The sequence below is a fragment of the Globicephala melas genome, chromosome 11 (genome assembly GCF_963455315.2).
Source record: "Globicephala melas chromosome 11, mGloMel1.2, whole genome shotgun sequence".
NCBI classification, from domain to species: Eukaryota; Metazoa; Chordata; class Mammalia; order Artiodactyla; family Delphinidae; genus Globicephala; species Globicephala melas.
The window spans coordinates 44,661,832-44,680,737 of record NC_083324.2 but is presented as its reverse complement, the minus strand read 5'-3'; the positions used below and the strand labels follow the sequence as shown (position 1 = coordinate 44,680,737).

At 40.8% G+C, this 18,906-nt stretch overlaps 1 protein-coding gene across 11 annotated transcripts in view; it reads left to right on the top strand.

Annotated features, from left to right (window-relative positions):
* Positions 1 to 18,906, top strand: part of ULK4 (unc-51 like kinase 4) — a 523,422-nt gene that overhangs the window by 175,856 nt on the left and 328,660 nt on the right. For all 11 annotated transcript variants that reach the window (XR_009565989.1, XR_009565987.1, XR_009565986.1 and 8 more), the window contains 2 exons: positions 6,610 to 6,661; positions 6,761 to 6,905. Coding sequence is in view for 1 of the 11 variants with exons in the window: in XM_030846182.2 (XP_030702042.2) it covers positions 6,610 to 6,661; positions 6,761 to 6,905 (197 nt within the window). In the remaining 10 variants the exon portion in view is untranslated. The remainder of the gene's footprint in view (positions 1 to 6,609; positions 6,662 to 6,760; positions 6,906 to 18,906) is intronic.

Sequence of the window (18,906 nt, the reverse complement as noted above, 5' to 3'; positions counted from 1 at the left end):
TTTGCGGACTCCTTCTAAGAATGGTGTTTTTAAATGCATAAAGCAAATTAAATAAAATGCACAGGGTTATATAGGAAACGATTTGTACTGAAATACAGTTGTCAGGATATTTTTTAAAAAAAATTTGCCCTGCTCCTGGGCCCAAGTAACCATCGTTACTGTGGTTGCAAGAGCCTTTTCCTGTGTTTGTTCTCCCCTGTGCCCCCAGATCACTTCGAGCACCCTTGGAGCTGCTCTTTTATTTTGCAGCAGTCCCCTTCTGTGAGCGAGTACCTGTGACCTCCAGAGATTTGGGGCCGGAGGCTGAGGCTAGAACTTTGCTTCATTTGTCATCTTGAGACAGTCTCTCAATTTAGAGTTCCTTTCTCATCTCTGACTGGAATCTTGCAAATTGTATGTCTAGATGATTGTTTTAATTCTCATGTGAATGTTTTCAAATTAAATTCAGAGTAAATTACTCTAAATATCTCAGAAAAAGAAGAAAGCAAGCCTAAGTCATCGCCTGGATCTCTAGGCCTTTAAATCTAACTTCTGGCAGCTCTTTAGTTTAAAGGCAGTGGCAGCAACAATAAAATACATCCCAACCTCTTCCAGGAAATAATGTTATAGTTACTTTATACATATGTGTATACATATTTGTAAATGGGCTCATTTCCTTTCTGGCCCTTAGTAGCTATTAAGTTCTGAGAGTGGTGGTGATAAAATCCCCTTACCTACATACTGTGAGCTCATCTAAATCATTTATTTTATGTTTGTGTGTATATGTATATGTATTATATACACACACAATTAATGTTTGTAAATGTTGGGATGTGTCAGTTATACAGACTTTTTTCCCTTGCTTTTTTTTTTTTTTTTTTTTTTTCGGTACGTGGGCCTCTCACTGTTGTGGCCTCTCCCGTTGCGGAGCGCAGGCTCAGCGGCCATGGCTCAGCCGCTCCACGGCATGTGGGATCTTCCCGGACCGGGGCACGAACCCCTGTCCCCTGCATCGGCAGGCGGACTCCCAACCACTGCGCCACCAGGGAAGCCCTCTCCTGCATTTTGTTGAGAGTAGATACCCTTCTGATTTGTATGGGAATTTATTGAAATGGTTTATTTTCTTTAACTTCCTTTGTTACATTTTCTTTACATTTTCTGCCTTAAATGCTACTCCAGGAACTAAAGATGTTTCTTTGCTCTCATCTCCGAAGTAACTAACATTTTAAATGTTTTATTTTCATGTTGTCTTTTTGGCTGGAATCATTGTATATGTAACTTTAAGTGAACATTTTGCCAAAAGATATTTGGTCTCCTTTTTCTTGTGAGGATTTAAAAAACAACAGTCTTTTCCTGAACACCATTTATTATTTCAGTCTCTGTAGTTATTGAATAGAGTATAAATAAAACTAATGAAATTGTTCTTCAGTTTTTATATCCTTTGCCTGTTTTGACTAGCTAAGCATGCAGATATTTTCAGTGTAATTTCATTTTTCAGTTCACGTCTTAATGGGTAGCTTTCGTTTGATAAAGTAGTCAACTGTCATTGCTCACCAAAAATATGAATTAAAGGTGAATAGTCAGATAATGTTCTAAACTTTCTTGTATTCTTCATTTACGTATTATAAAAAGCATTTTATCTTTCCATTACCACCCTCCTGTTACTTCTTCTCAAGGATCATTCTCAGTTGGAAGGATTAAATTTGTATCATCTTGGGATGCTATTATAATTGCCTTGAGTTATTCAGAGGAATACTGTGTTAATTTAAAAATTAAATAATATTATAATTAAATAGATTTCTTCTTTTAAGACTTACGAAATACATTTTTAATACAGAAATTTACATTTAGTATGTATTTTAAGATTATAGGTGTTGTTTCAGGATACATAGTGTCATGCTGCCTGTATCATTTTGAAAGCTGATGTTTTCATTAAATAATGAAATATAAATGTAATGATTTATTCACTCTCTTTTCGCTCCTGAAATCAGATCTGCAGTGAGTGTTTTTAAATATGTCACGTAGAAGCTGAATTGCTGAGTTGTATGCTGTGTTCATGTTCAGCTTTGGTTGGTATTGTGAAATTGTTCTTCCAAGTTAAATACTGATTTACTGATTTTTTTTTTTTGTGGTATGTGAGTACCCATTTCCCCCAGTCTTGGTATTATGTGATTTTCTAACTGGATTTGTGTAAATTGGTATCTGTTTTGTTCTGCCTTTCATTTCTCTGATTATTAGTGGAGTTGAGTAGTTTTGATATGGTTACTGGCTATTTAGGTAGTCTCCTTCGGGGGGCTCCCTGTTCATGTATTCTGCATATTCGTCCATTGTCAGGTATAGGGATTGCAGAGCTTTCTCCTAGCCAATGGCTTTTCTTCTCATTTTGTTTATGAGGACTCATCTTCTACGAGTATTTTTCATTTCAATGTCAAATTTATTAGTATTTAAAAAAAATTATTTATTTTGGGCTGCATTGGGTCTTCGTTACTGCACGCGGGCTTTCTCTCGTTGTGGCGAGCAGGGGCTACTCTTCACTGCGGCGCGCGGGCTTCTCATTGCGGTGGCTTCTCTTGTTGTGGAGCACGGACTCTAGGTGAGCAGGCTTCAGTAGTTGCGGCTCGCGGGTTCTAGAGCGCAGGCTCAGTAGTTGTGGTGCGCGGGCTTAGTTGCTCAGTGGCATGTGGGATCTTTTCGGACCAGGGCTCGAACCCGTGTCCCCTGCATTGGCAGGCAGATTCCCAACTGCTGCGCCACTAGGGAAGTCCCTGTTAGTATTTTCTTTTAGTTTGTACTTTTTAGGTATCATTTAAAAAGCCTTCTCCTACTCTAATAACACAAAGACCATTCTCTCATGTTTTCCTTTAAGAGCTTTTGTTTTAACTGTTAGATCTTTAAGCCTCCAGTAATTTTTTTTTTAACATTATGATATATTTTTTTTTACCAAATAGACAACTAAATTGTACCTATCCCTTCAGTGAATAGTCTATATGTTTTTCCACTGTTGGTAGTACTCTATCTGCTACTTACTGCGTTCCCATATGTATCTGTTTCTAGGCTCTCTGTTCTGTGCCATGAATCTCTCTGTCCACCCCTTTGCTTGTGCCATCATGTTTATTTCCATCACAGTAAACTTGGAAACTTGAGAAGGTGAACCAAATATGCCTCATGCTTTTTGGAAAATTTTCCATTATTCCTGACCCTCTCCTTTCCAAATACATTGTAGAATCAGTATGAGGAGTTCATGCAAACCTCGTTAGAATATTTATTTTTATTGGAATTACAGATTAATTTGCACAGAGTTGACCTCTCTGAGGCTTCTCATCAATTACTATATTTTACCTTCATTTATTTTTTCTCTAACGTATAGATCTGAGTGTCTGACCTATGTCATTTTCCTTCTTTCTGAAAAACTTAACATTTCTTGCAAGGCAAGTCTACTGGCAAAACATTGCTTCAGTTATTGTGTGTGTGAGAAAGTCTTTATTTTTCCTTTTACTCTTGAGGGATAATTTCACTCAGAATTCTAGGGTGGTGTTTTTTTTCCCTCTCAGCACTTCAGATATTTCACTCCAGCATGATGTATCAGGTAAAATGAACTGAGATCACTGAGCCGTTAGTGTGAAGTTTTATGTTTATCTGGCTAAGAGCCAGGCTGTGTTTACTGTTTGCCGTAGCTGTAGGTTTCAGAGGCTAAAATTCCCCATAATGTCCTTACTTTGTCTCTCCTGTTGTCTTGGGTTTCCCTAATAGCTCCTTCTGAAATAAAGCCTGTGTCTTTATAATAAAGCAGCTCTCTGTTGTAATCCTGTTATTACACAGGAGCCCTATTGATGTGGTGAGGTGGGGGGAGGAGGGTTCCGTAGCCCCTCTGATTTGGTCTCATTCCTCTTCTGAGCATGTGCGCCTGGGCTGTGAACTTCACAAGTGCTTCTCACCTCACCCCCCTCCCCTTTGTCAGGTGCAGGTGCACGCAGGGCCTGAAGGAGGTTTTCTCTCTTCTGCTCAGACACCAGCAATTAGTCAGTTACCCTTTATGTTTTTGCTCCAGCTGCTGGCTCCGCTGGTGGTTTCTGCTCCTGTTAAGCCATGATTCTCTGTCTCTGCCTGTCTCTTCACTTCTGGGGGACAGCTGGTTTGCCCTGTGACTTGAAGTCTCTGGTATGTCTGAGAAGAGTTGCTGATTTTCAGTTTGTCTTTTCTCTTGTTGTGAGCATGGTTGTGACAGCTTTCAAGCTGTTTTTCAGAAGTCCATCGATGGCTGTCATACATATTTTATATATATATGTATATATATACGCACACATATATATATATTTCTATGAAAGTCATGATATCATAGACGCCTTAGAATTTTATTACTGTTGTAAATGGTATCTTTTTCTAATTATGTTGTTTGTTTGGTTGTTGTAGACATATTGGAAAACTACTGATTTTTGTCTCTTCATCTTCTGACAGCCTGGCTTTTTGGACCATGCCTAATTGTTGGTTTTCGAACTTATTGAGTTGGACATGTAGATAATTTCAGTGGGAATATTAATTCCCACTCCTCTCTTAATATGTTCTCTTAAACCTTCAAGATAGATGTTGAGCGTGTTGATAGCGGTTGATAGTGGGATGTATTTCTCTTCTTTGCATAGTTTTTGCTTTTGATGTACCTGGGAGTTTAGAGTTCTAAAAATTCCTTAGTGAAGCTTGATGTCTATGCTTTGAGTGATGTGATGTCACTTAATGGAAGAGGGTAAACAAAACATCCCTAGTTCTTAGGGTTGTGGTACAAATATCTAGATATAATGTTACAGTAAACTTATTTTGTGGAGTGGAGCTAGAACAGGGTAACACTGACGGACCCCTACCCATGTGTGGAGATCCTTACCCGTGTAGGGTATCCTTTCATTGGTTTGGACAGCAAGAGGGTGGTGTTGGGCCATGGACCGCTTTTCCTGCCCTTTTGTCAGTGTGGTGAGGAGAGCAAATACACATCTTAGGATCAGGAATCAGTTCAGCTATAAACAACAGGAATTTTGTTTATTGTCACCAAAAGAGTTCACCAAATGAGATAGTAGTTTTCAGAATTACACTGTGGAAATGATTTGTCCTTCATTATCCATTTTCATTTGGGGGGTAAATTTGTTATTTTGGAGTAGGTTGCAAACCATGTTTGATTGTGCTCTGTCTGATACAACTAGAAAATCGTAGAGGTGGTTTGTGTAATGGGTTTAGATCTCTGGAATCTATTTCTAAAAATCACCAAGATTAACTTGTCATAGCGCTTTGATGTATTTGCAAAAGCATGAGGATTATGTATCTCCTTTTCCTCCAACGTTTGAATTGTTGTTTACTTTAAACTTGACTAATTATCACCACCTTACATATCTTTATTTGACGGTTCAATGTCAACCCATGCCAACCAGAGTTTGTATTATATACTAAAGATCCTTTCGTAAACTCTGAAGGTTTTGATAAACTACTGTCTTGATGACCATAATGTCATTTTGACCTGAGGACTTTTTCAGATTTAAATGAGCTTGGTGGTTTATTAAATGTCATGCAGAGTGTAAATCCTGGGTAAATTTAGCTGTTGCTTTTTTTTCACTCCTTTGACTAATGATTCTGTCAGTGGAAAAGGCATGAGTAGTGGTTGATATTGTAATAGGGGTGGAGCGGGTGCGAGTGACAGCGTGTGACCCTTAGTGGGGTGGTTAGATGTCCTGCTCCCCCAACAGTCAGCCTCACAGTGGTCTGCGTGTAGCAGAGAGTGCGGTGAGAGACGGATCGTGGCTGGCTTCTCCTTGGGGCCCTCCAGGCCCTCTGGCCTTGGGCCGGCGGGTGAGCTGGGGGCCTTGGGGGTAGGCTGCGGACTGTGTCCTGCAGGGCTCCAGAGCCCTCACCAGGCCGCCCACGGTCCAGGCTCGGCCTCGAGGCAGCGGCAAACCTCTACCCCATCCCTGCCTCCACGACCTAATGGCGGTGGCGGTGGTCTCCGTGGGTCGCAGTGCGTGGGACCCGGCCCCTGATTTGGGCAGCCTGAGGGCCGGCTGGGTCCTGGGCGCCTGGCTCCCTCAGGGATGACGGCTGGGCGGGGTCTGGGGACCTGGCACTGAGGGCGCCTCCAGCTGAGATCTGCCTCCTCAGCCGGGCTGGGCACTGGCGGGAGGACCCGGGCTGGGTGCTGGACCGGCACTCCTGGGCAGGGTGACCGGCCCGTGCAGGGACCCCTCCTCTTAACGAGGCCTGGACCTCGGTGGGCGAAAGTTGAGCCTTGAGATCTTGCCCCTTCTTGTCAGAACAGAGACTAACATTTGTTTGGTGGACGTTTACAGGAACATCATGACCTGACCTCAGTAACAAAGGATCTGACACCAAGAAGCTTCCAACAACTAACCCTGCCCCTCCCTCGCCTTTCCTGTAAAAGGGCTTTGCTCAAAGCTTTCGGGAAGTTCAGGGTTTTTAAGGCAAGAGCCACCCGTCTCCTTGCAGGGCCCTGCAATAAACCTTTGTCCGCTCCAAACTCCGACGTTTCGGTATTGTTTGGCCTCACTGTGTGTCAGGCACATGGACTTGAGTTCGCTAACAATATCAGTTTTTTGTTTGTAGGGATTTGAACCAAGTCTTTTACGTCTTTCCTTTTAGGTGGTTGATTATATCCTGCCACCCTTGGTCTCCTTGGTTCAAAGCGGGAATGGTAAGTGTGACCACATCAGTGAGAATTCCATCAGTTACACATTCTGTTTTCATTCTATCTCCATGTGGTCACATTCTTGGCATTTTTTTTTCTTTCAAGTGGAGTGGAGACTCTTCAGCTTGCGGCTGCTCTCAGAAACCACATCTCTGCTCGTGAACCAGGAGGATGGTGATGGCAAGAAGGAGGCGAATGTCGATTCTGACAGCAGTCTTCTGGCTCTCATTAGAGATGTCTTACTTCCCCAGTAAGTCCCATGCACTGCACTCAGGCAGAGAACTGTAGGGTGCCCAGGATGCTTCTGGCAGACGAGGTCCAATGATGGGCTCGGAGTCGCAGGGACCTTATATTTTTGTCCGGGGGCTTATGCACTCGCTGTAAGAGGTCTAGAAAGAGAGGCAGTAACTACTATGCTGCACAGGATGCAGGAGAATCTCAGTCCATCTTCAAAAACATCCATTTAGAACTTTATCTGTTTTCTACAGGGGACATGACTGGAGTTTTGCAGATTTAAAAATGTTTGTGGCCAGAGGGATAAGGTTTATTATTCAAGGTCCACATGACAAGACTCCTGAACATAAAATTGGGACTTTTCCTGGACCTACTCAGAAATAATAGAGATGGAAGAAATCTTCCTTTCCTCCCCTCCAAACTCTTGGAATGGAAATTAAGTTGAGTTAAAAACAGAATGTTTTTTGCGGGGGAGGGATGCTGGCAGAACAGTTAATGAGTATTAATGAACAGAAGGGGAGTATTTTTTTCCTTTTACTCCATTGCTCACACAGCACACACAATAGGATGACTGCTAAGAGCACCCAGTGCAAATATGTTAAGCTCTAAAATGGCACCTTATAATTCAGACAACACTGTAAATTTTATCAAAGAAAAAAGTTGAAGTTAAAAAAATTGAAGCTTAAAAAAAGTGCATGCCACATATCACTATTAAATAAATTTTTTATAAAATTAAACAAATGTTGGAAAGCGCGTCAGGCATTAAAGCGCGTGCCTGATTCTGCTTCCTCAGGGCCTGGCCTGCAGTCTGAGTCAGTTCAGCAAGTTTTCAAGGATGGCAGCTCCACCAGATGCTCCCCGATATTTGTTAAACTTCTCAAGATCTGTTCTTATTAAAAATCCTTTTTTTTTTTGCGCAATATAGAAACCAGACCTAATTATATTCCGAAGAGCTCAACCACTCCTTGTTGGCTTAGGAAGGTATATTTTATGAAGTGTGTAGCCAGCGTGTGACAACCCTTCTCCCTGCTGAGGGAGCCTGTCTTGACTGACGGGAGCTTGACCTGTGACGGCTTGATTCACAAGCTAGCCCCTTGGTTCTTTTTGCTTCCCGTGCTTCTGCAGTTGGCTTCAGGGAGACTCCTGGTAATACATACAGTAAGAATACTTTTGATACTCAGAGTAAGAAAATGATTATCTAAATGAAAAACAATTAAACTTTGTCATGTGGAGCTTTCTCAGTGATAAACTATCAGTGAATATATTTTTGGTTGCATTTGTTATATATGCGTGTGTGCATGTGTGGTTTGTACTTAATGTGGGTAGATATAAGATTCCAATCTTGTTTCATGGGATTAATTAATGCTATCAGTGCCATCTTATCTGCTACCCGACGACTTGTACTGAAGCATTTTTCAGGACCTGAGATGTCCCCCAAGAGGGACAGGATTTCCTCCAGCAAGACTTCTCAGTTTAACAATAGTTTGTTAGCACCGATGCACATTTGAAATAAAATCTCATCGTTTCTAAAGTCTGCCCACTTATGGAACAGTCTGTAGTATAAAAAGTATTGAATCTAGGGCTTCCCTGGTGGCGCAGTGGTTGAGAGTCTGCCTGCCAATGCAGGGGACACGGGTTCATGCCCCGGTCCGGGAAGATCCCACATGCCGCAGAGCGGCTGGGCCCGTGAGCCATGGCCGCTGAGCCTGCGCGTTCGGAGCCTGTGCTCCGCAATGGGAGAGGCCACAACAGTGAGAGGCCCACGTACCACAAAAAAAAAAAAAAAAAAAAGTATTGAATCTATAATTTTAGTGCTCCTGTTTTATTCATTTGAGCTATCATAAATAATATGTATTTCCTTTAATGGGCATCTTTACCTTTTCCAGAGATGAGGAATTAAAGAGGAAAACACAAATGTAAACTACATGGCAACTCAAGAACAAATGTAATGTAGATGAGCTCAGGTTTTGATTAAGCAATTTGAAATGCACTTTGGATAATGTTATGGGATTTATTGGGATGTGGTGTGGAATGTTTTCCAACCTTGTGTACTGATTCTGATGTGAAGTGCAGGTCTTGGCTCTGCATTTAATTCTTTAAGCCTCAGTTTCCTCATCTATAAAATGAGGATAATAGTACCTAATTTAGAAGATTCAGAAATGAGGATTACGTGGGATACTTCTTGTAAAGCACTTAGTACAGTGTGTGGGACATAGTACGTTCTTTTTTTTAGTGTTTATTTTATTTATCTTTGGATGCATTGGGTCTTAGTTGCAGCATGCGAGGTCTTCGTTGAGGCATGCGGGCTTCTCTATAGTTGTGGCGTGTGGGTTGTTTTTTCTCTTCTCTACTTGTGGTGTACGGGCTCCAGGGCGCGTGGGCTCTCTAGTTGAGGAGCGCAAGCTTAGTAGTTGTGTCACGTGGGCTTAGTTGCTCCGCAGCACGTGGGATCTTAGTTCCCTGACCAGGGATCGAACCCACATGCCCTGCATTGTAAGGCAGATTCTTTACCACTAGACCACCAGGGATATCCCCCATAGTACGTTCTTGACAAATATGTAGCACCACTACTGTTATTATTAGGACCATTGTAATCCCTCCTATTAAACTTTAAAATGAAGATTGTAATGGTACAGTGATAGTAATACTACATACTTCATAGAAGTGGCCATTAAATAGATGCTGATGATTGTGCCCACCTGGCATATATAGTAAGGGCTCAATAAATGTTATGTAAAAAAATTTAAAAAAATGAAATACAAATGATGAATTCATTTAACTTTGATACTGGAAAACTAGAAACCTTGACAAGGAATTTGGTCTTTGAAGATAGCTCTTGGTAATTAATAAGTTTAGAAATGCTCATAATGGAAAATTCATGTTCTTCAATGAGTATGTGCATATAATGGCTTAAGAATAATGAAGTTTCTAGAGCTTATAAGAGCTATATAAAACCTGCTTCAATGTGCAAATAGACATATTAATGTCGATCCTTTTAATTTTGTTAAAGTTTTAATCCTTCTTTGACCTTAAAAAATACTTTGGGTAAAGCCAAGGTGACAATCTTTTCAATCTTTTCACCTGTAAGTGTTGTATTAAGACGATTTCTTTTTTTTAATAAATTTATTTATTTTATTTATTTATTTTTGGCTGAGTTGGGTCTTCATTGCTGCATGTGGCTTTCTCTAGTTGCGGCGAGTGGGGGCTTCTCTTTGTTGCGGTGTGCAGGCTTCTCATTGCGGTGGCTTCTCTTCTTGTGGAGCACGGGCTCTAGGTGCACGGGCTTCAGTAGTTGCAGCACGCAGGCTCAGTAGTTGTGGCTCATGAGCTCTAGAGTGCAGGCTCAGTAGTTGTGGCACACGGGCTTAGTTGTTCCGCGGCATGTGGGATCTTCCCGGTCCAGGGCTCAAATCCGTGTCCCCTGCATCGGCAGGCGGATTCTCAACCACTGCACCACCAGGGAAGCCCCAGTTAAGACGATTTTATGTGCAAACAGTAATACTTAACTCAGACTAACTTGCAAAGTAATTATTTGCTCACATAATGAAGAAGTCAGAGACTTGTGCTGGTGTCAAATATAGCTGGATTCAGGGGTTTGAATTATGTCTACAGTACTGTGTGTATGTCTCTTTCTTACCATCTCTTCTCTGCCTACACCTATGTGGCTTTGTTCTCAAAGAGGCTTTTTCTACTTGGTGGTTAAGTGGCTCCTGGTTGATGATTCTAGCGAAAAGAGTGGATGTCTTTTCTAATGGCTGTTACAAAATTTTCAGGGAGCACAATAATTTAATCTTGTTAAATACCATGTAATACCTCTGTTCCAGGTGCTTTTCAGAGCTGCGGTGTGATATGAATGAAAATTCAGTTGTAAGAATAAATATCATATTAAAATAAGTATTAGTTATGGTTCTCAGAACAAATAGGATATATATATATATATATATATAGAGAGAGAGAGAGAGAGAGAGAGAGAGAGAGGGAGAGAGAGGGAGGGATTGAGATTAAGGTTTATTATAAGGAATTGGCTCACATGATTATGGAGGCCAAGAAGTCTTAAGATCTGCAGTGTGCAGGCTGGGACCCAGGAGAGCCAATGGTATAGTTCCAGTTTGAGTCTGAAGGCCTGAGAACAAGGAGAGCTGAGGGTATACTCACCAGTACCAGTCTGAAAGCTGACAGGCTGGAGACCCAAGAAGAGTTGATGTTTCCATTCAAGACCAAAGGCAGCAAAAGACCCATGTCCCAGCTCAAGGAAGTGGGGCAGGAGGAGTTCCTTCTTACTTAGTCTTTTTGTTCTGTTTTGGTCTTCAGTGGATTAGATGAGGCCCACCCACAGTAGGGAGGGCAATCTGCTTTACTCAGTCTACTGACTCAAACGTTAATCTCATCCAGAAATACTCTCACTGACACACCCAGAATGTTTGATGACACACCAGTAATCAAACGTTGGTGGCCTGTAGCCCAGTCAAGTTGACGCGTCACCCCTTCTATCATAGATGACATGAGTGAATGGCTTACTATATAAATTGTGAATATCAAAGAACTGTTACCCCTTCTCACCATGCATGCTTTGCTTTCTAAAGAGATGAAGTTTAGCTACAAGCATTTGTTTAGTGCCTTTTGTATGTGGAGGGTTATGTAATAACCACATATAGAGAGATGGTATTTGAGTTAGACTTTGAAACCTGGGTATGATTGGATGGAAGAGGCGTGGCTACCCCAGGCAGGAATGGGGTAAGCAGAGGTGTGAAAGTGGCAGAGTGGTGGGCAGTAAGCAGAGCAGCTTATTTCTAGCAGAAACCTGTATGTGAGAGTTCTGTGAAATAAGCTTGGGAGAAAATGTTTTCTCTCTTCATCAGCCCGTTCATTCACTGACACTAACTGTATCCATCTTATTTCATGGGCATATTTCTAATAATGGCTAAGATAGGCACAGCCTCTGCCTTTGTGGAATGGATTGTCTGGTAGAGCCAGGTATTTCATAAATGAATCATTTTTTTTAACCATGGAAGTTTGTAAGTCATAAATGTTTAAGTATAAATTAAATAAATATCAAAGCTACTGGCTTAAAACAACAGAAATGTGCTCTCTCACAGTTTAGGAGGCTGGAAGTCTGACATCAAGGTGTCAGCAGGGTTAGTTCTTTTTTGAGACTCCGAGGGCGGATCCACTCATCTCTCCCAGCTTCTGGTGGCTGCCGGGCATCCTGGGTTTATGGCAGCATCTCTCCCGTCTGTGTCTGTCTTCGCGTGGCCTTCTCCCCTGTGTGTCTGCCTCACATTCGCCTCTGCCTCTCTCTTGTAAGGACATCTGTCATTATCTTTAGGGCCTACCCTTAAATTCAGGGTGATCTTACCTCAAGATCCTTACCTACTTCTGTAAAGACCCTTTTCCCAAATAAGGTCACATTCACAGGGGGTCAGCACTTGGACATATCTTTTGGGGGCCATCATTCATCCCAGTATACAGATGCAGGACCAAAGTCACTGTTTCTGTGCTGCCTCACGTTCTTTTAGGTGCCCGTAATTCTTTTCACGTGGCCCCTGCATCTTCACGTCAACAGTGGTTTGTCAAATCCCCTTCATGCTTGCCATTACTGTGACTTCCTCTTTGGCCACCAGCTTGAGAAAACCATATGCTTATTGAAGCTGGTAGTAGTGTTCATTGGTAATGTGGATCTTGTGATTAGAATGTATTTGTATTCAAATCTTGGCTCTGCCATTGACTTGGTGTGTGTGCCCTCCCTTCCTCCTTCCCCTTCCTGCTTTCCATTTCTCCTCCTTTCTTCCAGATAGTTGAAATGCCAGGAACGTAACTGCTATCTGTATGGTTAATGAGGAAAAGTTTTTTTCTGGGAAGAAAGATAAACCACATATACTCAGAAAATTGCCATGACTTTTTCCAGCAAAGAGATAAGATTTAATTTTAAAGGTTCATGCAGAAGAGAAGAGGCAATATTTAATGGAACTTAAGCCCAGAGTGACCTTATTAATTAAAAGCAGCATCTCTCAGAAGTTTTATATCAAAGTCATTATCAGTGAAATCTTAACATTGAAAGTAGTCCTCTGCTGACTGTTTGAACTTTTTCTTCTGACACTTGTTACATAAGGGGAGAGCATTGCTCTTTCAGTATTTAGCTATGAACAGGACTAGATCCTCCACTCAGGAAACACATCACTGCTCTTGGGGAAGAGGAAATTCTAATATTCCTACAAATGTAAATAATGTAATTTGAACTACCTTGTGTGATTGTTCACAGGAGGTTTAAAACCCTTTCTCTGCTCTCCTCTCCCTCCTTTCTCCCATTTATCATATAAATGATATATCAAGTGACTTCTGTGTGCCAGGAACTCAGAATACAGTGGTGAGAAAGACTGAATCCTTGCCCCTCGGTGTTCTTACAGTATATTGGGTGAGACAAAGCAGTAAATAAATATGTAAGGCGATTTCAGTTAATTGTGTGTGCTCTGAAGAAAATACAGAAAATGGTGTAAGTAGGTAGAGAATGACACCTGCCGTATCAGTAAACAAAGGGTGTTGTGGCCATCAAGCCCTCAGCCACTGCCACCACCCCAGACTGTGCACCCTGGGGGGATTCAGGATGGAGAAAAGCAGGACACTGGCCCCAGGTAGCTAAGGTGCATATCAAAGGAATGATTTCAGTCAGCCCAGACTTTTGCATCTTCCCATACAGAGAAAAGTGCTAGATTCGTTCACTTGAGGTGCCTGGTTTTTTCTTTAATTGACAGTAATCTTTTGATGTTCCGACTACCTGCCTGGTTTTTGTTGCAAAAGCTCCTGTATATCCTGGCTCCTCCCTTACTTCTCTGGAGTAGTTCCTCAGATCGACCTGAGAGGCTGCCACTCAGGCTTAAGTCCTCAACAAGTCTGCCAAATAAAACATAATTCTCAACTTCTAGGTTACACTTTTTTTTAAAATCGACAAGGGGAAATGGAGGGAGTGCCTATTTTATTTTATTTCAATAGCATAGTCAGGAAAGGCTTTATGCCAGGCAGCAAGCCGTGGGGAAAAAATGCGCTGAGCAATTTGCCTTTGGTAGCCTGGAACCACTTTGCGACATGTTTTGTTCTGTTTTCATCTTTTTCTTTAGCTTTGAGTGTTTTGTATTGAAAAGAGATCACGCTGATATAAATGTGTTTACAGTGTTTTTATGACAGTAGGACATTCAGCATTTCTCTCCTGGGGAAAGTGAGTACTGTCTTTTTTTTTTTTTTAACAATTCTCTTGTGACCTGTACAATCATCAGGGCCATAATGACTTCATAAATTATTAAGGCTTTGTTTTTTAAAATCTCAGAAAGGACTGTATCCTTGACAGCTTAGAATTGTATTTCCTTTTAGAAATTTGAATTTATAAATGGATTTGATTAGTTGCAACACACTGTAGAGTTGATGTCTCTGAAATAATACCCAGCAAAAGTCATGAGTTTCACTACCTGATTTCTGTGTTGGTGGCTCAGAGGACATCCAGATGTTTCTGTATTGCATCTTTGTCTCCCTTAACTACAAGTATTCTATGTTAAAATAGGCATGAACTTGACCATCTTTGATGGGAATCAGAATATATAGGAGTATTTCATTTTTGGCCATTCCTTAGATAAGGTTTTCTTTTTTTGCAGATAATATTTAATTAAATATTTTTGCACCAAAAGAAAGTTCCACTTTGTTCTTTTTACTTAATCCTTTTATGTTTTGAGTGTGTACCTAAATCAGTGCATTTAGGTGGAGTGATTTTTCCTCTTTTGGGGGTACAACCTATGGGAATCTGAATTGCGATAATTTGGGAGTTAGAGTAAAGGTAAAGGTACTTTCATCCTTCTGAATCAGAATAATTCTAGTGCTCCAGTTCTTGGGATAATATTTTGTAAACCTTAAGTGTTGCTTTAGTGAAGTCATTGTTTGGTTGGTTTTTTTTTAGCCTTTCAGACCTTCATAATGAAAATTTGCTGTTGATTCTATCGAAGAAGCCCAGACGTTAGGGCTTACTATCTGAAATTATATTTAATACTTATTTTGAAGTCTTACTTATCTTTCTCTCACTTAAAAAATATAATATATATATGTATGTATATATGTGTCTTCCCACCATTTGTTTATTTCTCCATCCACTGTGTATCCATGTAACTACTGATATGCCTAAGTATCTATGCATCCATGCAAGACAATAGAGTGTCGCGTAGAACTTAGGTCACATAAAAACACAAGATTGGAAAGTCTCAAGATACCAACTGTTTATCTGATTTATGCCCTCTCTCAGTTCATAAAATTTTGGAGTTGACTCAAGATATCACCTAGTGCAAATTTTGGAAGAACCTGTACAGAAAATGCCCAAAAGAGTAGGCTATCTTCCCCTTTGTCATAGCAGTCCAGGGAAAGTCCACAACCTTCTCCGAAGGTAGATTTCACCTCCATGCTTTTGCTGTTTGGCAGCCTTCTCTTTATCTAACCCCACACATCTGCTTCCTTTAAACTCTTTAAGCCTGGAATCCCCCTTGCACTGTTACAAATGCATTTTAACATAATGCCTTCCTCATAGCTTCCTTTGCTCAGAAACCTTGAAACCTTTAGGTTGCAGAAAATAACATTAATAGTTCTTACCCCGCCATTCAAGACTCTCAGTGTTTTGCCTCTTGCCTACCATTTTATGTTAACATCTGCCTTCTCCACTATACGGTTTCTCCATTCCTGGTGAGATTTACTTAGTACTTTCTGAAATTTCCTCCTTGGAACCTGTGTCTTCCTCCTACCCCCAGACATCATACTGTGAATATCTGTATCTGTACTTATATAACACTCTTTTATTGACTGTCTTGTAATCTCCTTACCTATACCTACATTTATAAATGTTTTAAAATCATTAAACAATTCCTGGTTAGTAAATATGTAGGATTTTCCCAGTATTTCACCATTATATGTACTGCTACAAAGACCATTTTTAGGGCTACATCTTGGGGTGCATACTGATTTCCTTTTGTTGAATCTCTAGATGTGGAACCACTGTGTTGAAAGTTAAATACATGTTAAGGGCATTTGACATGTTTTGACAATTTTCTTTTGAAGATGACAAACGGTGTATACTACCAGCTTCTGTTTATGAAACTGCCTGTTTTTCTGTACTCTTAGCTTCAGCTTGCATTCCTTCAGATAGTCATGATGCTGACAATTTTCTCCCCATATTTGTTGGCCATTTATATTCTTCTTAGGTGGATTTTGTACTTTTTTTTTTTTTTTGGTGGGATGGTTGTTGGTTTGCAAATAGCTCTTTATATATTAAGAATGTATAAAATATACCAATACTCTGCAAATAAATTTTCCTGCATTTGATTTGTTTATGGTGGTTTTGCCACTGAGAAACATTTACTACTTAAAAACTTTAAAACTGTGAATATTTTTTGGATTCATTTCTCTTTGTTGTCATGCTATAGAGGCCTTCTCACCTAAGAATATGTGAATATTTACTCATTTTAGTATTTCAACAAAGTTAAAAATTGGTACTTGAATTTTTAATTTATTGATGATACATTTTCTTAAGATATGGCCTGACCATTCTGTCTCCCTTTCTGTGATGACTCTTTCTTGTCCAATGTTGGGTCACCTTTCTTTCCTTTTAATATTTGTGTCTATTCTTGATCCCACGCTACACTTAACAATTCTAGTGGTTTTGTAAAGTACTTTAGCTTTTCTTTTAGCAGCTTCTTCCTCATTGTATTTGTCCTTAAAAATTCCTTGGATATCCTGGAATCACTCTTTCCTCCCAGATTCTCAGAGTACACTCCATTGTCCTGTGAAATGTGCGTTTAGGGTTTAATTCCAGCAGAGTGGACCTTTTCATGATGTGGTGCCTCCCCTTTCCCTCAGTGAAATAGGCACTTCTTTCCATGTGGGCAATTCTTTGGTCACACCCCCAGAATAACTCCTCACAATAATCAGTTATCTAGGTAGCCTGTTTCAATGTTCTGCCAGCCTACCTGCTTGACACTGGTTACTCCAGGCACTTGACAAGGTAGAGAAGAGTCTATCCCTCGGATCCCTGAATATGTGATTTTTAGCGCTTTTCTCTCCTCTTGGATAGAGAATTTAGTATGAATGGCTTTTCTTGCCTGGTTTTCAGCTGTTTGGGACCTAGCAAAGATCCCTTATTTGGGGAGGATCCTAGAAGTGGAAGAGAAGGGTGTTGGGACACTATCTGGACAGCATGCTCTCATGTCGATAGCGATCGCAGTCTCTGGCCAGGCTCAGGGCACTTGGAGGGCTCCTCTCCAGCCTCCGTCCATCCAAGTGGGCCAGTTCCTCACTGGACACTCTCCTTTATAGCCATATCAGGAGTCTGGCGTTATCTTTTTTGTTTTGTTTTCCTGCCAAGTCTTATTCAGAGGAGTGCAAAATACAATTACTATCAGCTCAGTTGCATTCTCTCTCTTGAGAAAGACAAGCTTAAGAAATCACAGCATTCTTTTGGCTAGTTCTTGCTGACCATTAGAAACCTATCTAAAATATGTTCAGTAGCTCAATAGTTCTATTCTAAACATATCCATTATAAAATTTGCCCTTCTTTTTCCAAGGGGGGAAAAACATAGCAATATTCTTTGGGAGAATTGTTACGCGTTAGGCTGGTACAGGCTTCATCCTTCCCTCCTGTTTCAAGGTTAGATAACCTTCAAACGACCTCAACACATTTGTATTTCAGACAGTAAAAGTTTCATCAGTGTTTTGTTTTTAAATGTAGGTTCTACATATTCTTAAGTCCCTTTAAAAATATTTCATAGTTTTCAGTCCTCTGGAGATTGTTTTCTCTATTATATTTCTAACTAATTGTCCATATATTCTCTTCTGCTTTCTATACAAGCATGTGAGTAAGGACATCCCATGGGCAGCTTTTTAAAATTCATAGTTTTGTGGTCCTTTCCTCAGTGATTCCAGTAAGTCTGGGAGTGGGGACGAGGGGAGCTGGTCATCTGGGGTATGTGAGTGACTCCTAAAGGAGCTTCTTACTCCTACTTCTGTTGAAATTCTCTGGCTGACAATTTGCGAATACCAGTCATCAGTGGAAGAGTGCATTCTTCTCTCATCTCTGACTTTAATGCCTCACTATAAACTCAGCAGTGCCTCCGTTTCCCTGTTAAGGATGTGTGCTGCAAACGCTTAGCTCAGCAGGTGTGGGGTGGTTCAAACCCTGCACATTATGAAGAAACTGGCTCTTGACTCCCTTCTGGGAGAGTCCTGAGCCTTTGGAGTATCCTTCCTGATAAGAGAGTCTGTATCCCTGGGGCCTTGAGCCATGCCAGATAATTCACGCTAACAATGTGAATTAAGGCGGGGCATTGGGCCACACCGTATCAGCTTGACCCTCGGAGGGGCTGGAGACAGAGGTTAGCCACACAGGCACTCCACACCTAGGGGACTGACCGCTAATAAGACCCTGGACGCCAATGCTTCCCTGGCTGGCAGTACTTCACACGTGTTTTCACGCCTTGTTGCTGGGAGGATTAAGCTCTGTCCACACAACTGCACTGGGAGAGGACAGCTAGAAGCTTGTGGCCTGGTCCCTCCTGGACTCTGTACTATGTGCCTTTCATCTTTGCTGATTTTAACCAGTATCCTTTCTCTGTAATAAACCGCAATCGGGAACATAACAGCTTTTCTGAGTGCTGTGAGTCCGTCTGGCAAATCATTGAACCTAAAGGTAGTCTTGGGTGCTCCCAATTGAGGATGATAAGAGCTTTTTATTTTATAAGACTATTAAGAAAAGGAAAATGCTGAGTTGTTCCTTTTTAAAAACATTTCAAATTGTATGTTAATTTCACAAATATATTTTTATCACCTCTAAAGATGTTCCTTGATTTTTGTTTTATTCGTATGATAAAATGTCTGGTTTTCCTCAATTTGATTTTTATTTGTTAATATTTTATTTATGAACGATTGGTATTTTGTCTTTTATCTTTGTCGTACATGGGTGAATCTTTAATTGCTGTAACTTAAAAACATTTCATCAGAAA